The sequence below is a fragment of the Phodopus roborovskii genome, unplaced genomic scaffold, assembly GCF_943737965.1.
Source record: "Phodopus roborovskii unplaced genomic scaffold, PHOROB, whole genome shotgun sequence".
Classification (NCBI taxonomy): Eukaryota; Metazoa; Chordata; class Mammalia; order Rodentia; family Cricetidae; genus Phodopus; species Phodopus roborovskii.
In genome coordinates, this window is record NW_026126613.1 from 2,228,104 (window position 1) to 2,252,423 (window position 24,320).

General features: G+C 41.8%; 1 protein-coding gene across 2 annotated transcripts in view; it reads right to left on the bottom strand.

The window, feature by feature from the left end:
* Positions 1-10,588: 10,588 nt before the first annotated feature.
* The window catches only part of Aig1 (androgen induced 1), a 208,747-nt gene continuing 195,015 nt past the window's right edge, over positions 10,589-24,320 (bottom strand). For both annotated transcript variants that reach the window (XM_051206173.1, XM_051206172.1), the window contains 2 exons: positions 16,384-16,547; positions 10,589-10,938 (listed from right to left, as the gene is read on the bottom strand). In XM_051206173.1, coding sequence (XP_051062130.1) covers positions 10,911-10,938; positions 16,384-16,547 — 192 coding nt within the window. In that variant the 3' untranslated portion in view covers positions 10,589-10,910. The remainder of the gene's footprint in view (positions 10,939-16,383; positions 16,548-24,320) is intronic.

Consider the following 24,320-nt stretch of genomic DNA (forward strand, 5'->3'; position numbering starts at 1 on the left):
GCCTTTTTTTGGACTCTTTTCCTTTTGTTTAATTCCAATGTGTCAGTTTTTGTCTTATTTTATTATTACGCCCCCCCAAATCCTGTTTGTTTTCTAATGAGAGACAGAAAAGGGGTGGATCCAGATTGGAGGGGAGGTGGTCTGGAACTGGAGGGGCAGAGGGAAGGGAAACCATAATCAGGGTATGTTATGTGAGGGGGAAAAAAATCCATTGTCAATGAAGTGAAAAAAAAAATTAAGACAAAGTAAGTAACCTAAAATGCAAATATTTTTACCCAACAAGTCTAGAGGTCAGAAGTCCTAAAATCCAAGTGTCACTAAGATGGTATTAACTTTGAGAATGTCCTGGAGAATTCACTTCCCTGCCTTGTGAGATTTAAAAGTTTATGGTTTATGGTCATTTCCACATGCCACACAGAGCCTTCTTTCTGCCTTCACATTTCTTTCTCTCAATATGGACCCCTATACTTCTTTTTATAATGAACCCTGAAACTAATATTGAACCCACTGGAAATGCAGAAATCCCCCCATGTGTCTATGTGCATATGTATGTGTGTGAGTGTGTGTGTGTTATGAGTATGTTTTCCCACCAGCCTGGTCCCACAGCTGCACCAACCCCAGATAACACATAGGGACACTCTATTTGATATAAAGCTGTAGGCCAGTTACTAGTTTCTTATCAGCTAGCTCTGTCTTAAATATTAACCCATTTCTATTAATCTAAGTATTTCCATGTAGTCTTATCTTACCGGAGAGAGACCCGGGCATTCTTCTCTTTCAATCCTCCATCTTGAATCTCCTCCCTACTTCTTCCTCTCTCCTCCTTGTCTCCTAGTCCCACCTATCTTGCTTTCCTATTGGCCAGCAGTGCTTTATTAATTAACCAATAAGAGAAACAGATTTACAGAATGACATCTCCCATATCGCATGTGTGCGCGTGTGCACACATGTGTACGTGTGTGTGTGTGTGTGTGGAGAGAGAGAGAGAGACAGAAAGACAGAGACATAGAAGAGAGAGACAGAGATAGAAACTGGAGTACAACATTAGGGGTTCTTTCTTAGATGGTAGTCCCCATTGTTTGAGACAGCCCCTAAGTGTCGAGACTCTAAGTACAAGTCACCCCTCTTGGCTTTTTATTGCCTTGGTTCTGCTTGCTAGGTAAACACTTTGCTGAACGAACCATCTCTTCAGCTGTAATCTTTCCACTTTAAGGTTCTTGACTTAATTACATCTACAGCTCTCCTTTGCTAGTCACAAGTGGCAGAATGTGAACACATTTGGCGATAGGAAGTATTATCAGAGCACGCTTACTCAAATAGCAAGAAGTAGCAATATTTCACACATTTTTAAACCATGCAACTCCTAAAGTCAACTTCTGGTAATGGCCTTCTGTTGATTGCCCCTTCCCTTAATGTGTCTGAGTGCCTCTCTCTCTCTCTCTCTCTCTCTCTCTCTCTCTCTGTTTGCTTGTTTTTGAGATGTCATATGTAGTCAGGACTTCCTTGATTTGTACTCAAGTGCTTCACTTTTACACCTGCTGGGGATATAGGTGTGCACCAGCTTTGTCTTACAACTGTTTTGAGCCCTTCCCTGACCTCTAGCCCACGTTTGTTGTGTCTCAATATTTATTGCTGACTAAGCCCCCTCCGGGTTTCCCGATTCATTCTTCCAAACACTGCAATTCAAGAACTCCTTATCCAGCACTCTTGTCTTGGGCTAGTCTTCTAATTTAAAATTCTTTAAATATACATTTCTATTAGTTCTTTGGAACTGTACCGTGTATTTTGATTCTTTCTACCTTGCAGTCTTGCCGCTAACTCCTCCCAGGTCTACCCTCCCCATCTCCCCCCCCACACCTCTTTATGTTTTTTGTCTTTAGAGTAAAAACTAACAAGTCCAATTTGTACTGCCCTTACAATTACAAGTATGGGGTCATCCCCTGGAGCATGGTTGACCTATCAAGGTCTATAATCTTAAAGAAAACTGACTTATTCTCCCTCAGAGGCCATGGACTATTAATAGCTCCTCAGTTAGGGTGTCTGAGCTCCCATTTGAGTACTGACTGGCTTTATCTTGTTCAGCTCTGATGCAGCCAATTTCAAGTGCTGGGAGTTCACAAATGCAGAAGTCTGTCATATCCAGAAGACCCTGTCTAGCTCATTCCCTCAGGATGGCTTCTTCTCTCTTCTGCATATTTTCATATAAAAGAATTCAATTGGACCCCAGGTGCATGAGCTGGCCTTTTGGAGCCCATGGGTCTAGAGTCCATGAGTGCCCAGGAGCTCCGGTCAGGTGTCTCTGGGTTTCCCAGTCATGATCTTGACCCCCTTGCTCGTATAATCTCTCCTCCCTCTCTTCACCTGGACGCCTGGAGTTCAGCCCCTGGCTTGGTTGTGTCCCACATTTTCTTTATTTATGTTCAGTTGAGGAACATCTAGGTTGTTTCCAGGTTCTAGCTATTACAGATAAAGTTTCTATGAACATAGTTGTGCAATTGTCCTTGTATGATTGAGTATCCTTTGGGTATATGCTCAAGAGTGATATTGCTGAGTCTTGTGGTAGACTGATTCCCAGTTTCCTGAGGAACTGCCATACTGGCTTCCAAAGTGGCTGTGCATGCTTGTCTTTCCCCCAGCAATGGAGGGAAGACTGCTCCACATCCTCTGCAGCATAAACTGTCACTTGTGTTTTTTTTTATCTTAGTCACTCTGACAGGAATCTCAGTGTCATTTTGATTCGTGTTTCCATGATGGCTAAGGATGTTGAGCATCTCCATAAGTGTTTCTCAGCCATTTGAGATTCTTCTGTTGAGAATTCTCTGTTTAGGTCTGTACCCCATTTTAAATTAGATGATTTGGTTTGTTGATATCTAGTTTCTTGAGTTCTTTATACATTTTGGAAATCATCCCTCTGTCGGATGTCGGGTTGGTAAAGATCTTTTCCCATTCTGTGGACTGACATTTTGTCCTATTAACTGTGTCCTTTGCCTTAAGGAAAGTTTTCCATTCCATGAGGCCCTATTTATTAATTATTGGTCTTAGTGCCTATGCAATTGGTGTTCTCATAATCATTTTTGAAAGTGTATACCTACATGTGGCTTCATGGTCTTTTCATAAATGAGGTTTGTTCACTTGTTATTATTGCAGAATTTATTGAATATGTTAGTATTACCTTATTAATTTAAAATGCTGTCTTTATTATTTAGTATATTTTAATGTATGGAGACCCATATCTGTATTTTCTATCTGTTTTCATTGATTTTCCTCTCTGTTACTTACCCACACCACACTCTTTCGATGACGGCATTTTCTTGATACATTATAATAGCACAAACATGCACAAGTACTTATCTTTTTCAGGACCCTCTCCCTCAGTGTTACCTGTTTGTTCTTCTATTGAGCTTTTCCAAGTTTATCATTTGGAAATTATAGTTATATGCTGTGTATGCATTTTGGTCATCCAGTGGGGGATCATATATACAAAGGTGATCCCATGAGATTGTCATTGAGGAATACATTCCTATTGCTTGGCAACATCATAAATGAAATTATGTCATAGTACATTCTTCACATCTGTCAGTCATGTAATATTGTATCTCCTCCTGTTGTGTACCATCTGTTTCACGTGATACTAATAGTAAGTGACCACCAATTTTGTATTTTGTATACGTGTTTTATAATCATTATTGAAGAGTAAACACTTTCTATTTACCAATCAACTTTCCTAGAAAGCAGTCTCCCATGTCAGGGCAGCAAGTGCCTCAGACATCTCCTGTTTCCAGTATAGCTTTATAGGTCAGGATGCCATGTCTAGTGATGACCACTATCTTGTAGCTTCATGAAAGAGCATGCTTTGATATCTACACAATGGAGAAATTGCTGGAGGAGGCTTTTCTTAGAACCTATACCCTTCATTAAATGACTCATGGTTGAATCTGCAAGCAAAAAAAAAAAAAAAAAAAAAAAAAAAAAAAATTGACATCTACAAGAAATGGACTCTTCTAGAATTTGGTGTGTCTTTTCATGTTATTCAAATCTTCAAAAAGCCTCTCAAGAGAAGGATATTGGGCTGTGAAAATTAATTTCACCATAGAATTAGTTTTGTGCTACTAGTATTTTATATTTTATTAAGTTTATTTATAATATGTTTTACAGTGTTTTGTTTTAAGGGGAATATTAAGTCAATGGTACAATTTAGAGAACTTTTTGTTGTTCTGCATCTTTGGTATAATTTCTTCTTAAATTTCTTTTCATTAATCAATAATTAATTTTTATTTTCCAGGGGAGGAGACAGAAGCCCTTTCTCCCCTGAAGCGCAGCTTCTTGGCTGGCTTTCTCATATCAAATTATAAACATTCTTTCTAACAGCCTGAAGGAAGCATGAGTTGCCCAAGCACCGGGAGAGATGGATGGCTGTGTTTTCTCCTCTCAGTCTCCGCAGCACAGCAGGTGGATTCATTCTTAGGGCACTGCTTCCGGGAAAGTTCAGATGAGGTGAGATGGGCAGCATCTGCTACAGGGCAGCACCTGCTGTGTGGGTGTGTCTCGGTGCATCCCGTGCACCTGCAGAGACAGGCTGTGCATCCCACAGAAAGTGCCCTTATGTTTCAGGGGCTCTGGTTCTCAAAGCTGAAATAACCCACCAAGAGAAAACAGGACACAGCACACCTGAATCGCAGAAGCAATCTTGGACATGATGTATTTTGCAGTGCAGCCATGATGCGTCAATGCAAGAGTCCAAGCATCCATTGGATCAGCCCATTCTTAAAGTCCACAGGGCTCTGACTTTGTAGGTGTCAATTTAGCCACCGAGACAAAATGTCATTTGTTGAATAAGAAAGGTAGCTGGTTCTCCTATTTGAGCTGAGTATTCTTTCGGTGCTTATCCTCAGCTCTTTGGCTGCTTAAGTGTTTCTATATTAATCCCCACCACATGCAGTAAGAAGCTTCCCTGATGAAGACTGGGCACAGGACTGGGTGGGGTTGCCTCATTTATTTATTTATTTGTTTATTTATTTATTTTTGTATTTTAGTCCTAATTAAAGAGGTCTTTCTCACTTTAGAAAAAATATGACATTTGTTCTCCTACGTTATCTACATTCAGAATTTACCCGGATAAAAGGAATACTTGTGGATTCAACTTATTTTTACCTAGGTGGCTTTCCAGTTGGCCTGATGATACTTGTCAAATAATCCATGTCTTTCTCACTAGCTAGACATAGACTTTTATTATATTTCAAGTTTCCTCATGCATTTGTTTTTATTATCAATATTTCTATTTTGCTTTTCCCTGACAGGCAGTGTATTTATAGACAGTTCCACTATGCTTTGGTGTCCTGACCTTACTATTTGGTTGGGTTAGCCTTCTCTTATTTCATTGCTGATCTTTCTCCGCAGAAATTGGCTTTCAATTCTTGATTGTAAATTTTTATTTCCTATGGACGGACATGTTGCCTGTATGCCCCTGCCTGATGTGTATAGCATGCTTATAGAGTGTGATGGAGCCCCTGAGACTATTTCAGACTGTTGTGAGCTGCCATGTGGGTGATAGGAATCAAACCCAGGTCCTCTGGAAAAGCAATCAGTGCTCCTAGTTGCTGAGCCATTTCATAGTACTAATGTACATATTTCACTAATAAACAAATAACATGCTTCATACTTGAGTGCATGCTGAATTTATAAGGTTTGGCATGTTTGTGATTTCTCAGATGGTTCCACTTGTTAAAACTCTATTTTGCATGACTTGTTTCATAATTTTCACTATAAAGTTATTACTATTGCAATGGGGCCTTTTCTTTCACTATGTCCTATTACAACTTGTGTGTATGAAAATGCTAATTATCATATGTTAATTAATGCTTAACACCCCTTTAAACTTCATAAATTTCTTTTATCTTTTATTTTTTGTTATTTCTCTTTATTGAAAATAGATTTTTTTTCTCACATAACATATCCTAATTTTCTCTCCCTCTACTCCTTCCAACTCCTCTCCATTCCCACCTGGATCTACTTCCTTTCTGTCTGTCACTACAAAATCAACAGGCTTATGGGATAATAACAAAGCATAATATAATATGATGCGATATGATAACACAAAAACTTAACATGGGAATTTGACAAAACAAACAAACAAACAGAAGTAAAGAGCCCAAGAAAATGCACGAGAAACAGACACCCACTTATTTGCACACTCAGAAACCCCATAAAAATCACTAAACTGGAAGCTATAAGATATGCACAAAAGACACTCCTAGAACGGGGCTCCCTGAGCCCTGAGGGGAGGACTCTGATGGAGACATCCTAGTGTTCCAAAGTCTCTCACTCTGTACATAATGTCTGGCTGTGGGCCTCTGTATTGTTCTCATCTGTTACAGGAGGAACCATCTCTGATGATGCCTGAGCAAGGCACTGATCTGTGAGGTTAGCAGAATGTCATTAGTAGTCATTTTATTGTTAATTTTTGTTTTGCTTTTAGACCAGTAATATTTTGTTTTAACTGGGACCCTGAGCTATTTAGTGTTAGGATCTTGGTCACCCAAGGAGTGTCCAGTAAGGGTTCTATCTTATGGCCTTCAACCAAATCAGGTATGAGTTGATTACACAAGCCTTGTGCCATCATTGCCCTGGCATATCTTGCAGGCAGGGCACCATTCTTGATCTAAGGGTTTAAGGCTGGGTTTTGGTAATATTTTGACTTTGGTAGATGCTAGAATGTGGGGCTGAAGGTTCTATGCTGACATGAGCTCAACTTCTCCATGTTCATTGAGTTGTGTAGGTGTTGTCTTTAGCAATTTAGCTTTGCCTTCAGTTTGTAGAGAGCAACCTATAATCTTGGTGCCAGCTGAGTTGTTTGGGGGTTCCCATGGGACCCCTTTGGCCAATGACTCAGTTGTAACTCAATCCTGGTGCAGGAAGTTTCATCTGGTGATGAGAGACGGCCAGTTGGAGCTCTGCTTCCCTCATTATTTGGCAACTTCGCTTAGATCATCTTCATACATGTATAGACTTTAGGAAGCTTCTGCTCTATTAGGGTTTCATACCACCACTCAAATGGACCTTTTAGTCTTTAGCCTCTCCCTCATTTCCTCTTTCCTTTGCTGTCTCCACTCGGTCCTCCTCTTCCAGCCCCCCACCCCATCCAAAGCTATCTATTCTATTGAATTTCAACTTACCTTCCATCTTGTTGTTTTGGATGTGTGCAGCCATGTCCAAATCCAGCTACTACTATGTCCTGGTCCCATAAATTCTTTTTACCATGTCACATTGATGCTTGTCCATCAAGATGCGGTTTCTATGTTCCCACCACTTACATCTATGCAGGGGTATGTGATGTCTGCTTAGTCACACTAAGAGATGTATTTTTAGCATGCGGCTGCAGGGACCCAGCTGTCACATTGTTACAAAGCCAATAAAAAATGTCAGGCATGAAGGAAAGAGGGACAAAGGAGTGTAAATGGGATGTGCAGATATGAACAGAGTGCATGTGTGTAGGAAAACGTCAAAATGAAATCTATAGTTTTGTATGCTAACCAAAAGTTAATATAAAGCAAAGTACAGATAAACATTGGAAAAATTCTTCTAATTATATCATATGGGTGAGTAAAAGAGTTATAAAACAAATATTCTAATTTTTATAAAGAACATGTTGGGGCTGGAGAGATAGATTTGTGGTTAGGAGCACCAGCTGTTCTTCCAGAAGTTTCTGGGTTTCATTCCTAGCACCCACACAGAAACTTATAGCTGCCTGTAACTCCAGTTCTAGGGGATATGACACCTTCTGGCCCCTATAGACACAAGTCACAAACATGGAGAGAGGTTATACATGCAGGCAAAACAGTTACACACTTTATTTAAGAAAATGACAAGTAACCATAGGATAAAGCTGAGCAGTCACTTGGAAAAATCATAGCCTCAGGCGGTCACAGTTGAGAGCCAGCAGCAGTCAGTGGCCATGCAAGTGAGTCAGTCTCTTAGTGGCTGTAACCACCAGCTGTTGTCACCTTCTCAGGTATCAGGAGCCCACAGACAAGTGCAGTCCACCAAATCCTGTGTGTTTGCTAGCCGAGTAAATATAATTTGAACTTAGCTGTAGGGGTGGCTTTTCATCGCTGTTGCTGTTAGCAGTAAGGCATAAGTGGTCCAGATTTTGCATATGTGTGTTTTAAGTCATAAATCAGAAAATCATGACCATTACTCTTCACACTTTAGTTTACAGGGTCTTAAACTTCCTTTAACCATATTAGCAGTTAAGGACCATGCAGCCAGTGCTCCTTTAAAGTACAGGAAGACACACCAATCAATATGCCTCCTTCCTGGTGATAATGCCTGGACAAAGAAACCGTTTAATTTTACTTTAGAAGATGTATATTAAGATATAGCATGTGATGACTAGAGGCATAGATATTTTGTAAACATGAATGGTCTGATTATTTTCTTTAAATTTGAAGGGACAATTTATCTATTATTCATTTGCATGAACGTGGCACTCACTCTATCCTCCAAGGAGTATGACATCGTTACTGTAATGGGACCTTGATGCCCCATGGAGTTTTATACTTACCAAGGCCACTGATATTGAGACACAATTACAATCACCTTAAAAATACTGCTGGCACTGTGTAATAAAAGACAATTTTAATAGCATCATACCACATACAAGGGTTTATATTGGGTTATTCTGGCAAAACTAATCTTCTGGAATAATTCTTGTTAAGTGGATAAGTGGAGTCATCATATTAATATATTTACAATGTCTTCTTTTTCTTTTCTTCTTCTTCTTCTTCTTCTTCTTTGTTGTCCTCTTCCTCTTCCCCCTTCCTTCTCTTCCTCCTCCTCCCATCAGTATTTTGTTCATAGGCACAGATAGCTTACTAGGAGTTTTATAAGAAAATGCAGAGTGATGGCTTCAACAAAGGGAATTTAGCGTCCTCCATTCTAGAGGCTGAAGTACAAGACTGAGACTTAGCTGCTGTAGTTTCTCTCCATGGCTTGCAGTTAGATTGAATTAGGGGCTTGTCAATGAGCCTATTTTAACTTCACCTCCCCTTAAAGGGTGTTATCTCCAAATACAGTCTGACTTACCAGACATTAAGGCTTCAACATGTGCATTGTAGGCAGAACAACACGATTTTTACTTTGGATGTGTCCTTTGTTCAAAAGAGTGAGTTAAAGGCAGTTGTGATGGTAACCACCAACTCAGGATCCTTCTCTCTTTGACGGTGGCACTATTAATTTATAGGAGCTGCCCCAAGGATGTGGTACTGTTTGGATTTCTTTTTCAGTAGATTTTTGCATGATCTTTCCTATGAGGTAAGGAACCAATTTGGCAATGCCCCTCAGGCCACCCATATTTCTGCCAAGCATACCTCTAGAGACAGGACTTACAAATGATTAAGTTCACCATCAAGGAAGTAGGTCTGGATTTTAGAAACCCTTGTTTCATTTGGTTCCTGCTTTTTCCAAATGTCCTGTTTGCAGTCTGGCAGGACAAAGTCACTTTGTGTCTGTTTTGCGATGTATAGGGTAGAGTTGTTTTTTCCTTTGAAAGCTGTCCTGAAATCTAGTTCTTTCAGTGCATAAATTAAATTACTTTATGGCCATCGATATTGATATGTTTGGAGTTCTTCCAAAATATTTTTTTTTTTTGGTCTTGTTTTGGTAAGCATGGTTGTTAACTGAACTTTTCTTTTGGTTGAACTTTTTAATAAAATAGTGTTTAGGATTGGTTATATATTTTGTGATTTGTGAATACATTTATTACTAAAGCATATATCTTCAGATTATCTGCCAATAAACCACCAGGAGCCTCATAAACAATTCTTTCTTTAGGGGATCCCAAGCCTTTTCCAGTAGGGAGTGGGGATAATCAGGCTCCTTTATGAAGCAGTGGATGTAGATAAAATAAAAGAGAACACATTCTAGGTGCCTATGGGGGTGGGTTTTCTAGCACTTTCTAATTTGTATCACCAAGTAAGTAATTTTTAGAATGGTTTTATATTACTTGTTTATCTATCTTAGCATGTACAATCAATATTCATACTAAGTAATATTTTATAACACTGTTTTCTACCTTTCAAGTAACCATGGCCAAGAGTTTATAAGTTAGATTCTTAAAGTGTTCTTTCTGGAATTATGAAAACATGCCACGTTTAAAATGAAAGTCATAGGAATGAATGGGGTATAGTCAACCTACTTTTAACAGGTCTGCTTCAATAGTAACAAATAAGAACAGACACTTCAACCAGGTTGTTAAGACTGAGATGGATCATTCCAACATCACATTTTTATTTTTTTGGTTGATCTTTATTAACAGTAGTAACATCTGCATGTGGGAAGTATTCACATATTAAATAGGGAAATTCAAGCACACTTATCAATTTGACTGAATTGATACTATTACTAACACTGATCACTTGAGGCAACCATGACAGTCACTACAGGAACCATCTATCCTGCCCCTTCTTGGGCCTACATTGTGTCCTAGAGTCGTTATTCCAGCCACATTTTAAGACTAAATATGAATGCCTTGACCCACACCTGCCACTCCAACTTTACCATATTCCTCAACAAGAAACAATCATTTTTTCCCCTTAATTAAATGGAGTTATTATTGTAAAACTGAAAATTCAATGACCAACTTTAGTTTTAAAACTAGAAAAGAGGAAACATATGTCATCAATAGTGAACTTGGATAGAGTACTTAAAACAACAAGGGTGAGTTATTTTCGAGAGCAATGCATCCTATTTTGCACATTTTCGTATCTAAAAGTTGTCCTCCCTCAGGGTCAGGGAGACAGGATTGATGCCATGGCCCCTTTGAGGCTCTATCCTCACTGCTGCTGCCCAGGGCCAGAAGAATTCAAGGGTAGCTCCTTCCTGTTTCTCCTTTTAGACTCAGATCTCATTCCAGCTTAGGCTTCTCTTTCTCTTCTTCCATACCTAGAAGTACAACAGAAAGCTTTATTTAAGCATCAGACGCAGAGCTATAGGGAGCTGCTCCGAGAACCTCTGGCTACCGTCGCTTACTTCCATCCGCCTTTCCATCCTCTCTTTCCTTCTCCTAGTGAAGAAGGAAAGCAATTTACAATGTTTTCTAGAAACACCCTCAGTGGCCTCTCTCCCCACGCTTTCCTGACATTTCTGTGACACAGCCCGATTCTCGAGCTTCTGGGAGGAGGACCCTGGGGCAGGATGACTCCTGACTCATTGGGTTGCGTGATGGATACTCCAGCCGGATTGTTTCTTAACCAGCCCCCCACCCCCCCGCAGCAGGAGCCATGTAGCTGATGCATTTAAACAGCTTCATTTATTTTTCACTTCAGTTCCGTCCATTCTTAAGGCTCGGGATTTGGGTTTCTAAAAGCCTAAGAACTTTCCTTTTTCAATTTTATTTATTTATTTATTTATTTATTTTTCAAATCTCAAAGAGCCTTCACTAGCCATAGAAGCCGTTTCTGCTTATTTGCAACACACACCCTCACACAATTTAATCCTGCCCTCTGCCCCATGTTAGGGCATGAACCTGGAGCCTCAGGCATGCCAGGAATCACCGGACTCAACTATGTTTCTGGCCCCATAGTTGTGCACTCTGAAACTCGAGCTCTGCCTGCCTGCCTGCCGGAGCCACCCCATCCCGATCTGCTTTTCCTGAAGGCCCTGTATGTACTGGGTCAGGAAGGCTTTGTCTCTTGTCTTCAGTGGATGGTGGGTGATGGTTCATTTTCCTGGAGACGACATTGTTCCAGCCGCTCTTGTAAGTTACACTTAAGTCCAGAAATCCCGCCCACTTCTTTTTTCTTTTGCTTCTAGATAAACATTTTTCTAATCTTCCCCAAAGTTCGTGAATACTTCTTGTGTGTTTGTTTCAATAGTGATGAAGAAAAAAAGACATCCGAAATCCTGTCTTTCTGGTCCTGTTAGCGTTCTTTTATAAATGTGGACGTCTACAGGGGCAGAGATCTCGAAGGGCAAGATCGTTAATGATTTCGTCCTTACTTACAGTCCTAGTGCTTGGCAGTGTCTATTTCCTAGTAGCCGTGCAGCCAATCGCCATTGATATTAAATGCACTTAGAGGAGACCTCTGAAAGAAGATCTAGCAGTACACAACATACACGGGCCCCATAATGATCAATCATAAACGCACCCTCAGAGGGCAGCAATTATTCTAGGGATAATTAGGGACCCCCGCCTCCAACAGCTTCTACTCCCAGTTAGCTTTAGGAAGTCTGGAACAGGCAGGCAGTGGGGTGTGGGTCAATGCTCAGAGAAGGTATCTTCTCTTGTAAATTTTCACAGGCAAGGAACTGGCTGAGATCTAAAACGGTCACTAAAATACTCCCCACGGATCACGAGAGGGAAACGTCACACCTAGGAACCAGGGCTCAGGGAGAGAGGAGTTGGAGGAAAGGAAGAGCAAACTTTGCATCTCCGTTGTTGGGTAGGTAGCCAAGGCAAAGAGAGCTAACAATGCAGTTTTCCTTCAGCCAGCACACACACACCCGAGTCCCATGTTTTCTGCACAGGAGTAAAGAAGATGGGGGTAGATGATGGGATGCAAAATAAGTCCTTGTTGTTGTTTGGTTGTCTCTCTCTCTCTCTCTCTCTCTCTCTCTCTCTCTCTCTGGTCTCTTTCCTCCAGAACCTTCTGCTGATGGGTTGATGTGGGAGCAATAGTGGAATCTTCAAAAGAGAACAGAGATGGGGGGATCTCAACTTCCCTAAATGGATCCTCGCATATATTGGTTTTGCAGCCATGACGTAGAGGGTTAAAAAAAAAAAAAAAAAAAATCACACAGCCATTAGCCATTAAGAGTGAAAGAACTGAATGTATTTCCACAAAAACCTAACTAAACCAAACCCAACAAAAAGAACCCATCAGAAACCCATCAAAGAGCTGAGGCAGGCTGTTCCTGTGAACTGACCTGGGGGAAGTATCCACACCTATTATCAAGTAGGGAGATGGGAGATGGTTTCCACTAGGCAGTGATCAGAAAGTGAGAGCCTGAGGCATCCTGGCTGGGTGTTACAGAGAAGGGGCCTAGTCTTGCACATGGGGGCCTGGGTCTGACTCCCTCCCCTGAGCCTCTGGTGCCCATTCTCTCTGCCCTTGCCCAGGCCTTTCGCTCTTGAGCACTCTTGTTTCTAATCTTTTAAAATTTGAGTCCGGTGAGAGCAACCGCAGAGTTGCCGGAGTTAAAACAGAGTCTTTGCTGAAGGACAGAAATGCTTCAGGTGCCGTGGGTTGAATTGCACAATCATATGCCAAAGTCCTGACCCACACTACTTCAGGATGGGAGGGGATGCCCAGGGTGTGGCTAGACAATTGTTCCTTAAAGAAATTAGGCATCTGACTCATGGATCCAAGCAATGGCTGCGGCAGAAGCCAGAACGACAGGCAGCTATCCAGGAAGACCTTCTGAAGGCTGCTCTTTGAGAGGTTTGTGCTCAAAGAAAGTACAAACCTGGACAAAAGGTCCAGACACAGCATGAAACAGAGGACCAATGACACAGAGACTTCTAGTTCCAGTCCCTAGCTGTCCCTTGGCTCCACAGCACCCCCCAACACACACCCCATGATCCCTTTCCAGGATTTGGAGGAGGGTGGATCTTCTGTTCTCCAGGGTTTGGAAAGCAGGGCCCAACCACTCCTTGTGAGCCTTGGGGCTACAGCATCCAGCCAAAGAGGCTTATTCTCAAGCCTTTAAATGAAAGGAAACTTCCCCTTGCTTTCAGACTTGTTTGGGAGCTCTTTGCTTCCTTCCTTCCTCCCATTTGGAAGGGGACTGCACATGCCAGGCCTGCTACACCACTATGTAACTTTGTGTCTAGTTTTATAGGTTTACAAGAACCTGAAAAATGATTTTGTTTTGGCTTGAATTATGACAATACATGGTTTGTAGGTTTATGTCATACTTCAGAAGAGATCTTCCTTCTCTTCTTCCTTCCTTCCTTCCTTCCTTCCTTCCTTCCTTCCTTCCTCTCTTTTTTGGATTGAAGAGTTGATGTCAGAATGGCTTTTGGGAGCTACTGGCATTAGGAGAACATATTTTACATATGTGAAAGACATTTATGGTAGGGGAACGATTACAGGATGAATTATTTAGAGCCCCAAGCGTGTAATGTTGAATTCCTAATCCCTAGTGTCTCACAATGTAATTTTATTTGGGCGAGGTCTTCACAAGTCAACATGAAGCCATTAGGGTGAATGTCATCAAATACGTTCCTCTAAAAGGGGGACCACAGTCAGCCTCTTCCTACTGTTTAAGACACCCAGCTTGTGGCATTTTATTAGCGCAAACACAGTTCTCACAAATCTACATTGAGTTACTTTATTTGAAATGGAGTAAACACCTGGCTATTACTTGAACTTATTTTAAGGCCTTGTATTTCCTGGCAGGCAGGCCTGTTTCATGTTTCTAAAACCCAGAGACATTCTGATAGTTCACTAGAAGCGACAAGGGGCTGAAGCTTGAGCGGAAGACACAGGCTTTGACAACAACTATTTCAGAAGCTCACTTGCTTCAGTTGCCTTTGTAAAGGGGAGGGTGGCTTCAGATAATTCCTAGGACTTACCCCTGCTGTAACAGTCACCAAAGCGTCTTCCATCTCGAAGGTACAGCATACACAAACCCCAGGGTTTGAGTCACTCAAAACCATTAAGGAATTCAGGAAGACATTTTTACCATTTCGGAATTTTATAGTAACAGATTTGTGGGAGCATATTTTATACTGCGTTAAAGAGCTCATCAGCATGTGCATGTACATATACATGTGTATGTTCAGGTGTGTGTGAACACATACACCACACACACACACACATACACACACACACGGGAAGGCCTTCAGTAGGAAGATGCTAGTTTGACACAAACAACAGCTCCTAGGGACTGCACTAAATAAATATAGACAAAATTAATCTCTAAAGAGAAATAAGCTATAAATTGGTGACTAACTTGCATGCCATGCAAGAAAATAACAGAGACCAGTGAAGCTGCACAGACAATTCAGAAAACTCAGTGTCGCTATTCATTTTTAACTCCTTATTCTGTGCAGCTGGTAGCAACATTCTTTAGTCTAGAGTGGATGTTTATCTCTTCTGCCGTTCAGGCAACTCCTCAAGGAAGTAGCGGAGTTATGGTCAAATGTCGGCCAGAACTGAGCAAATCCAGGGGACAGAGGACACCCGAAATTTTTTCCCCGGACTGCACATATTAGCTTAAATCTAACTACAGCTATTCTCCGAAGATGGTGAGGAAACAGTCTTGCATTTTACTTCAAGAACATTTTTAAGGGAACCAAATAATTCTATAATTTAAAAGAGAAAGATCACTGCTTCTGTTGAGTGGAGGAGACGTCATGAAAAGATTAACGTCTGGATCTCCAAGCTGTGGTCTGAAGGGTTTAAAACAGAGGACCATTTAGCATTGGCTGACACATTGACACACGCACAGGGTCTCAGAAGAAGCACACACAAAACCAATCTGATTGAATGGGTGTGCAAGCGCTACTTTATTAGTCAAGTGGTCTGAGATCCTTCACATGGACTGGCCCTCAGTCATGTGCTCAACATTGTGGATCACAGTCCATTTATAGGTGGCATCTAGAATGACCGTGTCCGAGGAGGCGATGTCCAGATCTCTCTGAAAATGCTATGGCAGCCTCTGGATGTGTTTCATGCAGGCTTCAGATCACTACCTGGGCAAACCCTTACTTTTTCACCTCTTAACGCTTATTGTTCTCCCATAGATCTTGGACACGCTTGTCCCAGCTTAGACAAGACGGTGTGAATTGTCAAGAAGGAGGGTTTGCTACAAATAGAAACAAACGAGCAATCAAATCAAAGCTTAAGGGACCTTTAGTGGCAATGAAACCTATTCTTTAATGACTGCATCTCTCTGTGACCTTTCACGCTAGTAAAGGGTAGCCACCAGGACAGTTCTGGCTTCATGGTCACGAGATTCCTTTGCGGCTATGGCATCCATGAAAAGATCTGGTGATTTTTTAATGAGGCTCTTCCAATAACTTACTATTTAATTTAGGGTCCTTTCACTACGGCAGAATTCTATTAATCATAGCTGGCTTTACTTTTGTTTTCCTGTTAACACTGTTTTTTTTTTTTTTTCTGTATAATTTTACAAACATGCTTCTTTTATCTTCAGGTTTGGATGTTTTACCACTTAAGAAGACCAAGTGAGAAATAAACCTTTCAGGTAACACAGCCAGCAGCTCCTAAATTAACACTGTAATAAAACAAAAAGCCAAAGGACGCTGCCATGGAGGGCCTGTGCGGAAGGCTGAAGGAGAGGCTGCTGCAGAAGTCTCCCTCGGCCAAGGCTCTCCCAGGCAGGGCTGTTCTTGTTTCATGTGCTCTGAACGATACTCACTTCTCTGGGTATCCCAGATGTAGCTGTTCAGCACTTCTCCCAGCAGGTAAAGGAAATTCATTAGAACTGTTGTTGACCCAAAGAAGATGATCCTGGCGCCCGAGCCAATATGTTCCAGGAAAGGGTACACCCACATGCCGGTGACATGATGTATCCAGCACACCCTGCATTGGGATTGGAGAGGAGACAGAGATGGAGTCATGGCCATGACAGATGTCAGAGCAGTTGTGTTACGAATGCAAGCCCGTTGCACCAATAAGGAGCTCCGGTATGGCCGGCACTCGGCCTGCTAACATCTTGTAGAATTCTAGGACAGATACTCCAAGCAAGAAGTCAACACCGGTCCATCAGTACCACCCAGACTGCTGCCTTCTTCTTTGCTGTGTCTTTCCTCTGTCCCAGGATCCGTGTCAGGACCCCACACTGCACTGAGTGGCACATGCCCCTAGTCTCCTCCTTCCTGGCAGTGTCTTCTTGTCTTTAATGACACTTAAGAGGCTCTGGTCAGGTATTAGACACTGCTGGATGATTTAATACTGTTATACAATCCTTTTAATCTCTTCTTTATACAATGGAACAATGCAGCATTAGGCAAGCACCCTGTAATAAAGCTGAATGAGTATAGGCCAGGTATCTTGCCATACTGCCTTTCAATGAGACAGGGACGTGAACTGTGTGCTCATCAGCCTGCACACCCAGCTTCCTGCATCTCTGATCTGCAGATGCTGCACCCACTTCTCTAAACATTTGTGCGTGCTTTCTTGGAACCATCTTGTTTCTAGGCTGGATGTTTCTGGCTCTGAGGGAACAGCATCACCAACTAGCATTGATTCCCAGAGCTTAGTTGCAATGTCTGCCTCACTATCTCCATCCTGGCATGGCTACTGGTAGTGGTTTTCTGTATTATTTGGAGTTTGCTATTTTACCAAAGAGCACCGGTTTTGGAGAGTGAAGAAAGTACAAATAACTATTGCATCGGGAAGAAAGGTTATTTTCTATACTTTAGAGTTTAAGAATGTGGACACACCCACACAAAGTCCTCATTAGTGGCAGGAAGCCATGGTTCTTCACTACAGAGCTTGCATTATCCACGTGGGCAAAGCCCCAATCACCATGGAAGTGAACCTCTGGCAGTGATGCTGAAGGCATTTCACTTTTGAAATGAACAAAGCGTGAACATCCAAAGCCCAGATCATGCACAGCACATTTATGGTATTAAAACTTTGTGGTTTAGAATTCTGCTTTATCTCCAGAATAATTAAAAGTGGAGACTGCAGCACATCCATACACTAGCACTCAGAGCAGCCAAATGTTTGAAGCAACCCACGTCCATCAAGAGATGAATGAATAGGCCATGGGATGTATATAATACACAATGGAATGAAATGCTATTTTGTACAAGGAGGAATATAACTTTAGTAAACACTACAGCATACTGAACCTTGAAAGCATGGTAATAAATAAATCACATCATAGGACAGCTTCTGACAGTTCCATTTATAGAAGGCACTAAAGTAGGCAAACTGAGGTATAGAAAGCACAATAGAGATCACCGTGTATTCCATCTACTTCAAAAATGCTCCCCTCAACTTATGTGTTGAAGGCTTAGTCCTTAAAGCAGCAGCGTCTGTGGCAGGGTGTCTGGGAAGTGAAGGGATCAGTGGATTAACCAATCAACGAATTCTTAAGTCAACTGGCTACCAGAAAGTTGAGCAGGCTATAAGATGTGGAGTCTAGTTAGAGGAAATAGGAAATAGGCTTCTGGGCATGATTTTTTTGTTCGTTTGTTTGTTTTAAAGATTATTTATTTTTAAGTATACAGTGTTCTGCCTACAGGCCAGAAGAGGGCGCCAGATCTCATGACAGATGGTTGTGAGCCACTATGTGGTTGCTGGGAATTGAACTCAGGACCTCTGGAAGGGCAGTCAGTACTCATAACTGCTGAGCCATCTCTCCAGCCCGTGGGGCATGCTTCTGAAGAGTACACATCATCCCTGGCCCCTTACCTCTCTCTTCCCTCCAGTCTCTAGGAGATGAGCTACCCTCTAGCTCTATTGCTCCTGCATGGAAGCTGTCAGGCCAGCAGACCACGGACTGAACCTTTGAGATTTTGATGGACAAGAACCCTTTTCTTCTTTCAAACTGCTTATCTCATGAGCTAGGCAACTGGAGGAACGGAGAGTTTGTGTTGAAGATGATAAAAAATTGTGTGTGTGGGGGGATAAACATAATAACTATGACATGTAAGTATACATCTAGAAATGGCTGTTTCCAAGGTATTGACTTACTCAAGCCAACATACTCCTATTAAAACAAAGTTAGCAAAAAAAAAAAAATTTTTTTTTTTAAGCTGAAGCATTTGTGGAGGCCAATAGAAATTAAATTGTTGGAATTAGGCTGTGGAGTTTGATATGTCATGTTTTGATAGTTCATAAATCACTGGTATTTAGATCTTCCTTCTCTAGTTTTAACTAGAGTATGGAGGTTATATTGCAGCCACTAAGTGGCAGCCATGGAGGAAATATGCTATATATCCCAACTTAATGTCATGAGATAGTAAATTATTTTTATATGTCAATTACAAAATTGTGAATTGACTCTGTAAATGTTTCCTCTGCTAGGCAAACTGGGAGGTGCGATTCAACTATAAATGTTAATTATGCTCTGCATACCTGCCCTCTATTCTACTTGCCTTTGGTGGACGGGGCCTTTCATTTGCAGCTCTTAAAGATCACTTGTGGTGCCAGGCCTGAGACTATATAATGTACTTTTGATCTCATTGCAACCAAAATACAATACCAAATGGTATAACCATGGCCATATCCGATGTGTCTTTAGATGACTCATACATTTATATCTCCAGGTGGGATCTTGGACAGATGATAATTCCAATTGAAGCTTCCCATGCCTCATCCCTGTACTCTGGGTCCTGTAAACACAGGGCTTGCACAAGATCTGCCATCTTTTTTTATTACCTTATAAAACCCCCTCTGTGGGATATCGATCCTCATTTCATAAGTTAAAAAAAATGTCTAAGGCCACGTTAGTTAAACAACATAAAAAAAAAAAAAAAAACTGGGAAAGCCAGAAAGACATGCACAACTGATTTCCCTTCAAAATATTATAATTATTCTTTGACAAATTCATACATGTATATGATGTGTTATAATCATACTCACTCCCCCCACACACACACTAATTACCCTTTCTTAGCTCCCTCCATTCCCTCTGTACCATTTCTTCCCAACAAATCCTGGTTCTACCTTCATGCCTCTTCTTTCCTTGAAGGAGAATACTTAGGATGCTTGCATGAGCATGGGCGCTGGGGATATTTGCTGGAGCACGGAGAACTGAACAGTGCCCCCATTACTAAAGGAAAAGCACCTCAGCAGCCATTAATTGCCAATAGCTCTCCAATTAGGAGAGGGGCCTAAAGAGCCCCTCACCCACATTTTTTCTTTTTGGTCTGGACTTGCTTTCCTTAAGTCACTTGATATTGTCTTAAAATATTCATAGTTCTACCCTCATCTAACTTTTTTTTTTTGACTCGGTAGGTCATTAACTTATCCCAGGCATAGATGCCGAAGTCCTGTTATTTGGGGTTACACCTGGATTAGTGTGAATGATATACCCACTTGTCCTAACAGGCTGTGATCTCATCATTTGTTTCCTTGATATTATCACAGTTAAATTCTCTGTGCTAAGATGACTCATGGCCTTGCTCATCTATGAGTGGAGAGTTCTTAGTTCTTGGGTTACTGTCAATTGCTGTCTCATTTTTAAAGCTTTTTTTTTTAAATATAAGTGTCCAAATACCTATGCTTAAGGCAATAGCATTTACATTAGAAATTTTATCCTCAGACATCAACAACCACAGTGTATTGTGCATGCGGGCACATGTATACATAAACACCTGTGCACATATTTGTTAGTATTATGAGGCTTACGGATTATGTTTTATTGAGTGTACTTCTAATCCATTTATTTGAAATTTACCAGTTAGAGAAAATGACACTTATCCATGTCTCTCACTTGAGTACTTTGCAAATAGATCCAGGAGTAAACGAGGCAAAGGTAATGCCTGTCCTTTTGAGTCCAGTCTAGTGGGAGACAAAGCTACTACAAGAGTACTTGTGAGTATGGGCACGATTGCAAAGGTCAGTAGTTGGAGAGCTGGCTCCGCTCTTAAAGACTTACACTCAACAATGGCATAGGCCAGGATAGGAGTGCCATGGGAGCATAGGGCTTATTTCCCACGGTTACACGGTTGCTTATGTTCAATTACTCATCCTTGGATATTCCTTTGACTATTCAGCTTTCTCCCGAGCTTTCAAAGGTGATATGTTCAAACGACTTTCATCACCGTACAACACAAAAGTTTTCAACAGTTTCACAACTATTCCTCTTGGTCTCTCCTCTCCAAGGCAAACCTTTAACTGGTGAATAATCACTGACTCCTCATCCTTACTTTGGATTGCTCTTCCACCAACACGCCTTCATTCGTTTTAAAATATAGTCTTTTATTTTATTTTATTATTTTATTTTATTTTATGTGTTTGAGAGTTTTGCCTGAATGTCTGTCTGTCTGGGCACTATGTGTGTACAGAGCCAACGGAGGTCAGGAGAGGACATCAAATTCCCTGGAACTAGAAGTACAGGTAGTTGTGAGTTGCCGTGGGGGTGCTGTGAATTCGGCACACATCCTGTAGAAAAGTGCCCTAACCACTGGGCCATGTCCAGGCTTCATTTTTGATACCCCAATACCCGCATGCTGGCCGGTTTGAACACCGCTTCTCTCCCTTTTCCATCAATCACTTTGGCCACTCTTTTGCCGTAAGTTCACTATCCATCACTCTATATTTAAATGTGAATTTTATGGTTTTATTTTTAAGTGGAAAACTGGTTGCCTACATGGATGTAAAGGCATTGCATGCTTGTCTGGGGCTCCCAGGGGCCAGGAAAGGGTATCAGGTACCCTAGACTGGTGTTGCAGAGGTTGGGAGTCCCAAAGCCCATGCTGGCAAATGGGCCCAGATCCTGTGAGGGAGCGGTAAGTACTATTAATACTGAGCCATCTCTACAGCCATGAACTTTCCCTGAAGCTTAGTTTCTAACCTTTTTTTTTTCTTTCTTTTTTAAATGCTACCCATTCCCTGTTGATAAATTCATTCACCACCATGGATACAAACCTGCATCCCTATCCAGTTCCCTTCTGTGTTGTAGGAAATCTTCTCAGCTCTGAAAGCGTCTCATTTTGCACATCTTAAATGCGCTTCCAACGCGGTCTGTCTACCGCCAAAGGGATTTCTGCTCTCGCCAGACCTCCCAAATGTCTCACTTCTGATAATGGGTCAGCTGTGCAACTCAAGCACCTGTCAACGTGTCTTCCTATCATCACGGTCACTGTCCCGTCTGAGCAAGGCTACCTCAACCAACTCCACGATACATCGATTTTTCTTCCACTTTCTGCCACCATGTTAATTAGTATGACCATCATCTCAGTCCAGAAGAGTGTAATAGTTTCTAATTTGTGCCCTCGTCTCTTTCCACCCCCTTTTCTAATTGTCATGGCGGGCCCTGTGAGCTTCCTTGATCAGAAACACGAATCTGTTATTACCCCGCGTCCATGCTTTTAACCTGCCAGTGCTCCTCCATTTTAGTTTCGGACAAGAATTGTTGACAGCGGCCTCAGCATGGCCTGCACCTGTCTGTTTTGGCTTTAGTCCACCTTGCTGCGCTTCACACTTTAGTCCCACCGGTTCTCACCTGGCTCCCTGAGTTCCCGTGTTCCCTCCTTGCCGTGTGGACTTTCATGTGCACCTCCCTCTACCCGTGCTGGTAGTTACTCATCCTACAGACTAGTGAAGTCCTATTTGTCTTCAGATATCCCAATTGTGCTGTGGAAATTCTACAGCCTTCACTTGGCTGAGGAGAGTTCCCCTGATCTGCCAGGTCAGTTCAAATGTAGGACGTTCTTAGAGAACCATCATCTTTGTGGGTTTTTTTTTTTTTTTAAAACTCTTTGACTCGTACTTGAACTAGAGTACATCTTTCGTGAAGTGAAAAGCTGTAGCTATCTTCCTTCCCCCTTGTCACTTAACACTTTTCACCCTGCCTGCTACATGGCAGCATCATTGGAAGTCACTTAAGCTGTGACAGAAGAGGGCGAATAAGTTGATGAGAGATGGGAGGAAAGAACTTTCAAGCTAAGAGGAATATCCAAAGACCCAAGAAAAAGGAAAAACTCTAAGATAGCAGGGAAGAAAACGTTGTTGCCAAACTGTGGGCCGTCTTTTAAATCATTCAAAAGTTAGACTACCAAGCGTGGACAGAAAGAAAGCTTGGAAGCATATTAAATAAATGTGGGCAGAAAACCAGTTCTACCCCAAACAGTGGTGGCCTAGATAGAAGCGGTCGTTATTGGAAATGAAAATTAATGGGTAGTTTCATAAGATATGTAGACCAGTATCAATCAAAGAATATGTCGTAAGCAGTGACATGCTGGAGGTGAGGGCTGATTGTTACGAATTTAGGAAGTTTGTGAGCTGGCTAGATGGTAGCTTGGATTCAGTCATAGTGACACTGTTTACACACGGGTAAACACTACACCTCAGGTGTTCCTTCCCATTCCCTGAAGCGCTGGTTGTTCATTATTCGCCAGTAACCATTGGTTACAAACATCAAAAATGAAAACAAGATAACAGAATGGGAAAATTCAGAAGGACTTGCATATGACCATCAGAACTGGAAGTTTCAGTCACGGAAATGCATGTGTGAGTATACCTCCCCCCTCCCCAACCCCATCCCCACCACACACACAGGCTAGGTCACAACACAAAATGTGTTTTTAAAATTCACAGTAAGAATAAAAAATACAAAGTACCGATTCCAAGAAACAGAATTCGAGAACTTGCTGATTGACTGGGCTTTTGCTGTAGAGCACCGAGATGAGTGAAGGATTAATCATAGATTCCTGGCTTGATGAGCCAGGTAGAGAGGGCTGCCATTTCCTGAGGTAGGAAACGTGGCCGTGCCAGAGCCTCCTGCAGGGAATGAGGATTTTGTCTGGGCATGCTCAGTTCGGATGTCCAAATGCCATCCAAGTGGAGTTGTCCTGAAGGCTACATGGGTTTGATGTGACAACATAGACCTCAAGCTCGTTGGCAACAAATTGACAGTGGGAGCTATCAGAACAGATTGTGACCATCCTCGTGAGAGTGTATATAAAGCACCAGGAAAATGGGGTCATACAAGAGCCCTCAAAAGGGTAAGATTTAAGGGGCAGATCAAAGAGGATGAGACTAAATAGCAAACTCATGGAGTGTGGTGAAGGAAAGGGAAGAGAGGGGGTACTGTTTGCCGGGGCCGGGGAGCCGTTCAAAGACACTGTCTATTAACACAGAAACTGAGAAGCAAGCGTTACTACAACAATGGCTTCCACTCCTACTGTAGAAGCAAGGACACTTTTAGATTGTGTGTGTGTGTGTGTGCGTGTGAGCACACACGCGAGTGATTTGAATGACAGCATACCACCTATTGGCATGTTTTAACAAACTGACCTTCTCAAATAGCTCATTTGGCCACGTGGACAAAGATGACCTTGCTACAAAAATCATGAGCTGGGACGGTGACAAGCAGACCTGAGACTCCATAGTGAGTGTCACACGTCCCCCTTTCCTTTATTGGCTGTTACCCTTTTGTTATCCTTACTGGACGCAAGGCTAGTGTACCATCAGGAACCTTTTATTTTCATTATTATTTGAGAGGATTGAAAGGTTGCTATTCAAATTTACATAAGGAGTTATGGGGCTTGAATGACACACCGGCTATAGACTCACCGTTCTAGAGCATCTTGCAGCCAACGACATTAGTAAGGCTGGTGACAGGCACTGCACTTTACAGCAGCCCTTCTTTGGTGAAAGCTGGGCTACTTACAT